Source organism: Python bivittatus, unplaced genomic scaffold (assembly GCF_059951505.1).
Source record: "Python bivittatus isolate LINGU-HERP-01145 unplaced genomic scaffold, Pbiv_v1 ctg000850_np1212, whole genome shotgun sequence".
Lineage (NCBI taxonomy): Eukaryota > Metazoa > Chordata > Lepidosauria > Squamata > Pythonidae > Python > Python bivittatus.
Window position 1 is genome coordinate 20,698,135 of NW_028277112.1, and position 13,187 is coordinate 20,711,321.

Consider the following 13,187-nt stretch of genomic DNA (forward strand, 5'->3'; position numbering starts at 1 on the left):
AGTTGCCAAGTTTGAAAAACACTGCTCTAAGACCTAGGGTTAGGGTGGTTGACGTGCCTCTATTAGTTTTCTTTTTCTGGTGTTTAGGGTTTGTTTTCTCCAGAAATACTTTATTTCTCCTTTTCCTTTTATTGTTTCCTACTTTTACACTGTAAGGTGCCCAGAGTTGTCTGGGAGTTAGGCAGCCTCTAAATCCTATATAACTTCAAATATAACTTTAGATGGCCTTCAAACTTGTTTTGTAGGCAATCCAATTAAATTTAAAAGCAGCAAGACAAGCATTTATTTATTTGTTTCTATAGCTACCCATCACTTCCGTGGCTCTGGGTGACTTACAACGTTAAAAAAACCCAAAAAATAATACAAAAAACAACCAAAAAACATAACAAAATCATTAAAACGTTAAAACAATAAATTACTAACCATACTTATTTAATCATGGTAATGCTATTTGATGTATCATATATCATACATCAATTATGTGTTACCTACTGTATCAAGAACTGCTTTATCCTCCATTTCTTCTAAATTTTCCTGGGATTCTAATGATGATTCAGAAACCATTGCTGTTTCACAGATGATTTCTCCAGCCTTCAGCATAAATTGCACACTAAAAAGAATGTTTGGGTAACGGTGATAGCAGATTTCACATGCTGTTAATGCTATGGCACAAACAACAACAACAACACCTTGTTAGTTTGTCCTGTTGATTTTTTGGTTACTATGTGATATCAACCTGCACTGTTTGTATGAAAAAAAATATTTAGCAAGGAATTTTTCAGAATGGATATAGAAATATTGTGTGACCCCTTGTGGTTTGCCAAAGTACTACATACACAATTCTAATGGAAAAATGTTATAATCTATAAACCAGTCTATTTTGCTTCCTACAACTTCCCTCTACTGTATCTTTTTTTCACATCTGTTGGTGTAGGTTTTTAAAATATCTATATAAAAACAGATGGTTTAGGTTGTAATCTTCTTTAGTGCATGTCTTTTTATCTGCAATGTTTCCTAATGTATTTATTTTTATGCACCTGCTTTTATAAAAGAACTACAATCCAATATTCAGGCAAGAGCAAAAATGGAAGAGTAGATGCATGCTGGTTCATATTTAGGAAGTGCAAATTAAGTCAGTTTATATTAAATTACAGATCCAGATTACTGTCCCCCAATCTCAGTACACAGAATTTTTCTCTGGCTATGGTGTCCTTTATTAAATAGAATTATTCAATGTGCTTCTTCTAAATAAAGTCTGTTAACGGTTGCTAACAGTGAAGTACACAGAACAAGCTGCAAAGTTGATAGTTTAAGCCATGTGCTTAATACAAATTTGCTGTTTTGTATACAATTCTATGTAGGTTGGTGGATTTCAATGTCAGCTTTCATCTATCTTAAAAATATTGTAAATTAGAATATTAACGCACCTTAATGCAATGTAAAGAACAGCTATCTACTAACACCTAAAGAAAGAACACATGCTTAATTATTATTGCTACAAGTGGAATGAGAATCTTTTTAAGATTTTCTATGACAAAATGCTGCAACATGTAAAGTCTTCTGAAATTATACTTTTAAACATTACCAACATAATCAGTCTAATAATGATAGCCCAAACCTGTGGATGATATTTCTATTGAAATGTATATATAGGCTTTGGTAAAATATTTTGTGGACCAAGTTTTTTTTATTGCCATTTTTCAATATATATCCAATATAATATTGCAGCATTTCTTGAGAGTAACTACTGGAGGGTTTTTTTAAAGGTATCTTTTTATACTGGCAACTGCAGATTTGGGGGGGGGGTCTTTTAATGGAGGGGATACATGTATATCCTTGATATTGTTTTTAATTGTCTGACTTTATATTCTTGGTTTTGTGAATGAACTGGTGGCTATGACAACCAGTAACAGTGGCAAGTTTACAATACCCTTGCAATGTTAGCCACACCACCCCCAGCCTGCTGAGTCACTGCAGGCCATGTATGTATATGTGTGTCAAAAATCTGATGTATTGTATATTAGGGAAATCTTTAGCATTCATTAGAAATACTAGCTTTGTGAGCAAAAACTGATCTGGTGTCGTCAGACACCATTAGCTGCTCTTTCAGTCACATTAACCAGCATGAAGTTCTCAGACTGTCACATTTACATTTCAGGGGAATCTTCAGGAAAATTGTGCAATGCTACTTTATTTAACCTGTTGCAAGATCCCTTTCCTGTGGAACATGCTAGGTCATGGCAGCATGACAGAAAGCCTTCAGGGTGGTTCAGATTGATCAAATTCCATTTATAATTTGGAACTGATTCTTGGGATAAAACCATATCGTTCTAACGATTATTTTTACTTGCACTGAAAGATTTATTGGCAGAAGTAACTTTCTTTCAAACTATGGAATGAAAACCAGATTCTGGGTAACAAGGTTCTTCCTACCATTAATTATACGAAACCAAGTATGATCTTTGTATGAAGTCTCTCTACAAGCTATCATAAACATTATTTTCTAAAACAGATTAGAAACAAATTAAAGAAATGAAGCTCCTCAAGACAGGAAATTGGGATTTACTGATTGATGGTAATAAACAGAGTGGTGAGTGCCAATATTACCCTGAGATGACCCTTTTAAAGAGAACTTATTTCTGTTAATGCCTATATTCCCTTGGGGTGAAGAATAATTAGATCAGGAGTTTGTGCATTTGCTGGCAGGAGAGCATGAAATGAGATGTGCTGCCCTTTCTCCCCTTTCTCCTAGCCCCACCCGTCTTTCCTATCCTTACTGGAAAAGGTTAGATTGCTTTTGCCAAAGGTTTGAACCAATCACTTGTAAATAACTGGTAAAAATAGGCCAAAGATGACATAAAATTTAAGATAGGCCCAAATACACTTCCTAGGTCAAAGGTTGCCTCTTCCTATTAAACAGGCAGGAGTGAAGCTGGAGTAAATAGAAGATGTCAATGTGGATTTGGCCTCTTTTTGGTATGCACTTTTTGGTAACATTATTGGCCATAGTAGATTCCCAGATAAGTTACAAATACAGCAAGATAATTTTTTAAAATATATATATATATATATATATATATACCTTTCAAGCCAGTGTGAAGCCTGGATTTGTGTTCTCCAGAAAACCTCTGGTAACCAAAGAAATATAGCAGAAGAAGTCTTAAAAAGACTAAAAATCCAAGCTGCCAAAAGAAACACACAAAATATTTATTCTATAACCTTTCCATCTGTCAGTGTCCTACTAGGCTAACATTTTAAGAGGTTTTTTTTTTCCTGTTTAGTAGAATTTTGCTTATATTCAAGAACCAACATCTCCCTCCACTCATTTCAAAACTGTGACTAGGGAAACCATTATCCTCAAGATATTGTATTTTTCCATATATAAGTTCTCAGAAACAATTTAATAAAGATTTATTCATCTAAGTATTCAGTTATGCATTCTCATTTGGCTCCCTGCTGTTCTGTACCATAGTTTTTAAACTGATTATGTTTTAAGCATACTATTTTAGAACTTTTATTGACTTATTTTCTTTGTTTTCAATTATTGCCAGTTGTTTTTAATTGATCCTCAATTTGGAATCTGTTTTTAAAACAAAGCAGCAATTTTTTTTTTAAAACAAACCAATACATAAAAATTATTGACCCCAAACCTAGTACCCATAATTTAATGACTTATTATTTCAGTCTGACCACTCTGTGGGAATTGTTGTTTTGTAAAATAATACCTCTTCTATTTTTCAGTTTTGATGATCCCAATATTTTAGACCCAAATAATGCAATGAAGAGCTTTGAACTGTGGATTTTGCCTTCCTCACTTCTAAGATAACCCACCTCATCTTCTAATGTCACCCACCATCTCTCTAACAAATTAATGTTGTTTAAAGTTGCCGTATAAAGCAGGTATGAAAAATAATTAATTCTATGTGTTCTACAAAAATGGGAAAATAAAATAATGCTATTATCTAGTGTATTTGAAGAGAGGGAAATGTAAAGCAAGTTATCAGAGGCGTTGCACGAGCACATGCTGCTGTATCATCACAGTAGCATGCAGATGATCAATGGGGAACCAAAAGGGAATTGGATGATAAAACTGGCCAAGTAATATTGTCACTAAGCAAGACATTGCTCCAACTTTGGAACTAGGTCAAAGTCAGCAGCACTATTGGTTTGTTAGTTCATATAACCTAATCCTCACTGGACTGAAGATCACTAAACACTTCAGCTATCTGCAGAGGTGGTGCTGCAGTGCAGCAGAGATCAAGCTGTCTGCAACTCCTGCCAGTAAACTGTGCAGGGTGAAAAATGACAGTATCTGACTACTAGTTACCAAGAGTAAAATCAGTGCTTAAACTGTGACAAAGAAAGAGCATGTGTTTGGAGTGTTCTCTAAAAACAATACAAAGAAACTAGTACACTAAGGGATGTGATGAAACAAGAGGTATGCCACAAAGCATTCCGAACTTTTCAATATCTATCATTCATCTGGTACTCAAAACAGAGATTAAAAATATATCTTTTCCTTGGGGGATTACGGTATTTTTGGTTCATTAGCATACTAAACAAACAAGAGGGAGACAGGAATCAGTAATGTCTATGACAGTTGAGTGCCTACACTGCCATCATTAAATAAAATAAAGTGGAAAAAGAAGACTGTGAAAGACTCAGAACTGTCAACATAATTGGGCTTTTCAGAACTGGTACAGCTCTTAACTTCATTACTTGACTTACAAATGGGTCTAAGTGCTTATAAGATTGAATACTTTTTTTAAAAAAAAACTCCAAGACCATCAAAAATAAGCTGAGCAAAACTATCTGGGCAAAAATAGATGTTAGTGCATGACAGACAAAACAAAGCATCCATTAATGATAGAGCAAATTTGCCTGGCTCTTTGTGATGAAAAAAAACACTATTTTATTCACTCTCAGTTTACTAAAGTCTGTTCAACTCCTGGTGATTTCATGGACATAACTATGTACTTTTATTTAACAAGCAGAAGTTGACCATTATCTTCTGAGAGTTTTGTTTCTCTGTCCTGTCTAGCCTTTAGGATTTCCTAGTGGACTAGCATCCAAGTTCTAAGCTTGTCCATCCCTGCTCAGCTTTTTGAGATCAGCCAAGGATGGCTAGGTGCTGCCACCTAGCTGGGCTTCAGGCTCTTTATTAACATAACTATCTGCAGGCAAGTAATTTTTCTGGATTCATAACTGTTCATTTATTTGCAAGATTGGTTATTTTTTCCCTTTTATTTTATATCCTTGTTAAACATCGTGGCTTCTTTGCATTTTATGATATGAAGTTACCTTTTGCGAATTATCTAAAGAACAGTGCAATGCTAATCATTATGGGTGTTCTTTTCAGTTATAACATATATTCAATCTCATGTTCAGTGAGGCTGTGCAATGCTTCATATTCACTTCCAAAGAAGTGTCTCTGAGCATGCATGCATTAGCATAAATATAGCACCTGACTGCAACTTTTTAAAGCAGGTATGTCTCTTCTCAGGAAAAGAAACAATGTTCTTTCCTGGGAAAAGATGTGGCATGATCTCAGGCAAAAGACACAGACGTTTTAACCATTATCAGTCAAGTGTTAAGGTTTTGGAACTAAATCCAAAGTGTTGCACAGCCCTCATGCGTTAAACAGTGTTGTTTTATTAGACTTAGATTTCCACAGAAAGTTCAATCTAAAGCTTTCTGAAGTGGAATTTGCTATCTCTGGAATATTCTCAGAAAGTAAAAGTACATTAAGAAATTAACATCTCATTATTGTTTGGACTTGTTTTTGCCCTTCAAATATTTGAAGAGAAATATTATTGCAAGATTTTCCACTTAACCATGGTTTACATCATCATCATCATCATTATTGCCACTCAACAAGAGTTTTAGTTTTCTAAGTAATATACAATCAGAAAAACATAAAATAACACTGAATAAAAATAATGTAAAAAAACCCCACAAACAGCAATAGTTACAGAATGAAATCACAATTAATAGCAACAATTCTTATGTTTTAATATACCATAATGGTTTTCAAAGTATTGGGGGAGAGGAGGGAGCCCTTCATCTGGCACCAAAAAGATTATCATGTAGGAACCAAGCAAGCTTCTCAAGGAAATGGTTCCATTTACCTGGTGCCACCAACTTGCTGTATTGGGCAGAGGTACCTGAAGTAGTACAGCTGATCTTAGGGTCTTTTATGCAAATATTGGGGAAGATGCTTATTTGGGTGAGCTGGTCCTGAAATGTATAGTGTTATACACTAGTACTAGTATTTTGAATTGTGCTAGTATAACAAGGTTATAGGGGCCAGTCTCTGTTAACAACCTAGTGGCCATTTTCAACTTATTAGTACCATTTTCAAAGTCAGCCTCGCATACATGGCATTGTACTAATTCAGATGGGAGGTTACTAGAGTGTTGATGCCTGAGCAGTCATAACTCTTCATGTATAAAGGAAATAGCAAAGGATTCAGAGTGGTCTGTTCTTCATTGCTTTGCTAAAGTAATTTATACCCACACCAGAGGAAGACTAGATAGAGATACTGGATGCATAAGCAGCTTCTTGTTCCTATTATTATCCAGTGCGTTGAACAGAATGTGTCACACACCTATATTGGTCAAGTGCGATAAATGTGATTAAAGGTTTGGTTCGATACACAATTTTGTCTGTGTTCTAACAGCTTGAATAAAACTAAGAGCTTATTTGCTAAAGTGAGATTCTTAAAAATTTTTAGCTGAAGAATTATTGTAGTCAAGATAAAATGATTTAAGAAGGCTTAACGAATGGTAAGAAAAAGATATGTGATTAAAGTTCACAGCTACAGTATACCATTAAACAATGTTGTCCCCATCAGCCCTTCAATTTTCATGCAAGTCTTATTCAGCTTTCAGAAATAAATGTCCTCATTTGGAAATTTTCTTTTACATGGCATCAATTTCACCCTTGAATGTCTAATTCTCTTGCTGCTTCTGTAAGATATGTGACCTTACATAACAATATATTGTAGCTAATGATAATCCATATGGAAGAATAAAGAGGTCACATCATTTAAATACTGAGAAGTTTATTATACAGGAACAATATTAGTTACTTCTAAGAAAAAAACATTATTTTACATGACTATTTTAGAATATTTAAAATGTGGCAAGCGTAGAAATTTTATTTCATAAAATATTTTTATGGACTATTCAAAATCAATGAATTCGGAAACATAAAAATTCAGGATGGAACAAGCTGCAAAGTTGATAGTTTAAGCCATCTGCTTCGTGCAGAACCATTTCATTATGCACTCCTGTCCCAGGTGGGGAAACTAAAGGTTCTCCAATTATGTAAATGAGAGAAGTGGGACCCCAGAGACTACGTTTTTCAATGACAGCCCCCATCCTATGAAATAACCTCCACCCGGAGATTCAATTAGTACTAATGTTCCCTCTAATTTCTGACATGCCGTGTACAGGAAAAATTTGTTTCGGGCAGCTTTTCCCAAACCAAGTACAAATTTGTGCCCCACAATAATACAAAGCAAATTGTAAATATACGTAATAGTGACATGTTAAAATGTTTATGTATTTCTTAAAGTATAGAAACAAGAAAGCAGGGCACATACAGACTTAAAAGTTGTGCCTTCAAATCATTTTTAACTCCCGGCAGTTGCTCCCTGCAGTTTTCTTGGCAACATTTTCAGAAGCAGTTTATTACTGCCTAGGGTTGAGAGAGCAGGATGGGCCCAAGGTCACCCAGCCAGTGTTGTGCCCAAGGCAAGACTAAAACTCATAATCTCTTGGTTTCTAACCTGATGTTTTAATCACTACACCAAACTGGCTCCATATGTACATGTGTACAGTCATTGACAACTGTAACTGCAATCAAAATTTTGTAAGCATTGAAAATTGTTTCTTTTCTTTCTCTTGTTCATTTTTAAAAATTTGATATTTTAATGAAAGATTTAAAAAAGAAAGAAGGAAAAGCATTATACAGAAAGCATTTAGATGGCCGTCTCTCTTTCATTTTTTCCCCATCCTTTCCTTCTTCTCTGGATGTATTCTGAGCTGATTTTAACTTTAATTATTATTCCTTTAAAATTTAAATTTTTTATAAACTTCACAACTATCATGGACCTTGTACAGCCAAAAACTGAACAGATATTAATTAAACCATTTTTGGAGGGAAGGGGAAGGTGGGCCAAGAGGCCTCTCAGGAGCTACTGTTCAATACAGAGTGGGGCACTGGTGTGGCTTCTTCCTGCGCAGGTGCAATTATGCCCCATGGGTCTCTAATGGGCCTGATCTGTAGTAGGTTGGCTGCAACTCCAAGGCTGGGAAAGGGCCGCCTGCCTTATGTCCCAGATAAAAGGCTCCCCCATCAGGAGCTCCCAGTTAGTCCATGTTGTGGTGGTGCCAAGGCTTTGCTAGGTGGCAAACTTATACAGGACTCCTTGCCAGCCCAGAGTTTTACACTGCTGCTGCCGCCACCTCCTCCTCCGTCCTAGTATTAATATTAATATTATTATTCTGGGAGAACTTAATTTTGCACGTGCTTAATTTTTTATTGTGTGTACACGCTTGATGAGTAGGTTGGGTACCTACCCTAGCATAATTTTGAAAGTCTGAAAACACAGCTTTTGCACAAGATCTTTGAGATTTAATTGTTGCTAGTACTAAGGTCTTAGCTGGTGGCAATGATCATTTATAATGTTCTGGTTATATTATTTACATTATAAACTGTCAGAATTTGGATTCTAAGTCTAGCAGTATATAAAAATAATAAATATAGTGTACTGCTTCAGTTGAACATGTTGGTATAGTATAAAAGCTGGATGGTATATGGTACAGCTATTAGAGTTTGAGTTCAGAAGCAACAGCAGTCTATAAATTAATATATCAAGTTAATCCATCTTTGGGTCTTCAGAGAGTAATAAATTATATCTGCTAAAGTGTAGATTTATTTTAGTTACATTATCCTAATGTAAAGCAACATCTTTGCGAGTACAATTTTTCATTTTTTTTTAAAAGGGAGATAATATTTATTACTTTTCTGGAATATTTCCTTTAAAACAGTAAACATAAACATATCCATCCTCATCGTACACTAAAAAAAAGTCTAAACAATATTCCAAAGCCAAAAAGTAAAAAAATCAGCAAAAACAAACAGTAGCTTCAGATAGGTACTATCTGAAGCTGTGATCTCCAGATGCAGTTCCCCAATTGAGAAATCTTTCCCCAGTCTTCCAGAAAGAGCAAGTCTGCATAGAAGAGTAAAGGGATACTCGCATATAAGGTCTATATAATCACTGAAGATTACATATCTATATAAGAAACCAGTGTGTCAATATTAAAAGCATAGCATACCTTCAACAATTTGATTTCACATGAGAATAGACATGGTTTCTGTGCCATATCGTAACAGAGTTTATACAAAATGCATTCTGCCATAAAAAATAAAACACTGGTGTGTTCTGGAGCAACAGGGGCATGATCCAATGAAATTCCAAGAATCTCAAGAGCTTCTAAAGTAAGAAAAGGAAAGGAAAAATGAATTCAGATTAGTCTTAATATCTTACAAAGTTTATAAAATCTTAATATTTCACACAGTACTCATCACACCTGCAACACAATGCTTGCCAAATTATGAACAAAATAACAAGTGTTAAATCAATTTCCTCCAGATTGTTTGCCTGTTCTGATTATCACTTTGATGAAAATGTAATTAAGACTCATCCCTCTCATAATTTTGTTCAACGGTTGCTGAAATATTTATGCTAGACTATGAATTAAATACTATTGCATAATAAAGCCATCTTAATTAATAAAGTTGAAGAGGCCACTAAGAATGTGCAATGTTACACTGATTATTGACAAAATCTATAGCACTTTGTTCTGCTACTTTTTGCTTATTGCACTGACTTTTTAAAATATGCCTTATTATAGCTAAAGCAGGTTGTTCAAAAGTTTCCTGATTCCTGGTACATTTCATACTTTAAAAACCTGTCAAGTTCTGCATATCTTCAGACTCTATGGACAAGATACATATGAAACTGAATCTGGACAACTATGACACACAGGTAGTCCTAGCTTAACAACCCTAATTGGGACCAGCAGCTCCGCCACTAAGTGAAGCATTTGCTAAATGGGAAATGTGACCACGACTGTGCTTTCTGGCTGGAAAGAGACAAGACTAGTCAATTTCACACCTTCGGTTTTTGTTTGCCTCCTAATCACTCCCCCACCCTTTGGAATGCTCAAGGGGTGAGCTTACTGTCTTGTACACATCAAAAGCAATGTAATCATGCCGCAACCTGGGGCTGGGAGCTGTGAGCGCGCTATGCAGCTTACAGTACTCTCTTGAAATCTCTTTCTTTCCAATCTCTCTGCTCTGCGGGGGGGGGGGGGGGAGAAAAAAAGCAAGTCATTTCCATAGGCAATCTCTCCTTTGCCTGACCCTTTCCCGCTGCCAGCATGATCGCATTGCTCTCCTCTCCACCTCTCAGAGTGATTGAAGAGAAAGCGATTTCAAGAGAGTAAGCATGGTGACTGAGGAACACTACAAAGGTCATAAATGGTCATAAATGGGCCTTAAAGTTATTTTTTCAGTACCATACTAACTTTGAATGGTTGCTGAACGAATGGTTGGTAAACAAGGACTACCTGTAGTAATGTGTCTAACGCCCTAGGAATGGAGATCAGGTAGAAACTTGCCTTATGAGAAAATTCAGTTTTCTACTACTACTGAAATTTGAAATCTTAGATCAGGGTAGGCACGCCACAGACTCTTAGCTACATGCAGTCTCAGCTCTATTTTTGTCACTTCCAAACCCCATCAAGTTTTTTGGGTGATTCATGGCATGAGAATAGCTTAATGGGTATGTTAAGCCTTTGACAACTTTGCCAAAGTTGAGTTGATTAAATCATATCCAGGAGTGGAACAACTAGAATTTGGAGTTACCTTCTTAAATAATTAGGGTTTACTACAATTGCATATCAAAATTAGTAGAGAGCTGTATTAGAACAAAAAGTTAAGGTAAATAAAGAACACACGTGCTACTAGATAAATATACCTAGTTAACTATATAAGAATTACATCTAGTTAACATAACAAGTTGATGCATACGTTTGCATGTATGTTTGTCCTGGGTGGGCTACAAGTAAAAAGAATATTATTTTTGTGCACTGCCAAAATCACTGCCTTGTGATTGTTGTGGGATAAAAATTTGATTGATAAATGATCAACAAATAAATAACAAAGCACATCCAGCATCCATTAAGAAAGTTACTTAATTAAAAAAAGGAGACCATGTTGCTTTCACAAGACAAATCCAATTTGTTCTTGACAAATCCATGTTGACTTCTCGCAAACATGGTGTTGTTTTCAAGACTGATCATTTGATTATCTGCCCTAGAGTCTTTCCAGGTACTGATCTTTGAATACAGATCAGAACTTCTAGTCTGTAGTTTCCTGGATCCTTCACTTTTTGAAGATAATGATATTATTTGTCCTTATCCAATCATCTGGCACTTCATCAATTCTCCAGGATTCTCAGGGTTCAGTATCCTAACATGTAGTTCATCTGGCCTTGAAAATTAAAATTCATTCAAAGTAAACAGTATTCTCAGATTATATTTGTATGAACCTCAAACTTGACTCCTCCACATTTATACTGTTCTTCACAATTGCCTGGTGGAACTCATATTCTATTCTCAGAGAATACTAAGCAGTGATAGGAATAGACTTTTTTTTTTCTGCCTATTATTTTGCTGCCTTTATTTAAAATCTAGTATTTTATTTTTCCTCCTTTTTTTTTTTTTTTTAACATATCTGAAGGTCTTATAATATCATCTCAGATCTATCTCTGGGATGTTTGTTCATACTATTCCTTGGAATTCTTTCTCTCTTTCCACTAGCACAATAGGTCCGCTTTCTGGTGTAACATTGGCTTCTTCTGCTGTCTTCCTTCCCCCCTCCCTTTGGAATTCTATATAAGTTCAATACTCTCTCCTTTTTTGCAACATTCACCCATCTTTTTCCTTACTTGGCTAGCCTGCCATGGAATTCTATCACTGATTTGAATTTATTAAAATTTCCTTTCTTGAGATCCAAGGTACATGTTTCATTACACAGCTTTAGTTTCCTTAAAATCAGGAATTTCAGCATTACATTATCACTTTTCCTCAAAGTTACTGTTGTTTTGAGTCCCTCAGCTGTTTCCCATTGTTAATATAAAGTCGTAGCTAATCATCTGGTGCCTTTCCTCCCTCTAAAGGGGAAAATTGTCAGCAAAGTATGTCAGAAATTTTCTGGAAGAACCATGCCTAGCAGACATTGTCTCCCTACAGATATCAGGATAATTAGTGTTTTCCAAAAATGACTACTTCATGATTCTAGAAGATCTGAAATTTGCTTTTGGAAAACATTATCCACATCTCCTTTTCGGTTGGGCAGTGATGCAAGAACCAACCACAGAAATGCTTTTATTTGTTCCTCCAGTTATTAAGAGCCAGTTTGGTGTAGTGGCTAAGGGATCAGGCTAGAAACTGAGAGAGGGTGAGTTCTAGTCTCGCCTTAGGCACAAACCAAGCTGGGTGACCTTGGGCCTGTCACTCTCTCTCAGCCCTAGAAACCAGGCAATGACAAACCACTTCTGAAATCTTGCCAAGAGAACTGCAAGATTTATTCTACTTCAGACACATTATATGAATACCTAGCTCTCTGGAAAAGGTCCTAATGCTGGGAAAACTGGAAAGAAAGAGAAGAGGACAACCAGCAGCAAGGTGAATGGACTCAGTAACAGTGGCAATGAGTGCGCCATTGGAGGACTTGAAAGTCCAGGTTATGATATATCATCATGGAGGAAATCTATGTGGTCGCTAGGAGTCGAAAACAACTTGATGGCACATAATCAATCAATCAAAAATGTAATCAGAACAAACATTACATAGGAAAAAAGAATTACAAAATCTGCACTTCTTGTTCATTGAAAGTGTGCATAGAGGTGACTAATATAGAGAATCACTATTCCTATCATAATTCTGTAATATTGAATTATGTACTTATCTTGTCTCAGGCCGGTAACAAACAGTTCACGGATCAGCACCAGTCTGCAGACCACACTTACAACACCCTTACTCCCCAGCTAGCATTACCAATAGTCAAGTTGGCTGGGGACTATTGAGGTTATAGTTAGACACCTACAA

At 35.7% G+C, this 13,187-nt stretch overlaps 1 protein-coding gene across 1 annotated transcript in view; it reads right to left on the minus strand.

Annotated features, from left to right (window-relative positions):
* The window catches only part of TMEM232 (transmembrane protein 232), a 175,555-nt gene that overhangs the window by 136,145 nt on the left and 26,223 nt on the right, over positions 1-13,187 (minus strand). Inside the window, exons 4-6 of the mRNA XM_088130189.1 lie at positions 9,348-9,505; positions 3,083-3,182; positions 493-662 (exon numbers count right to left, since the gene is read on the minus strand). Coding sequence (XP_087986315.1) covers positions 493-662; positions 3,083-3,182; positions 9,348-9,505 — 428 coding nt within the window. The remainder of the gene's footprint in view (positions 1-492; positions 663-3,082; positions 3,183-9,347; positions 9,506-13,187) is intronic.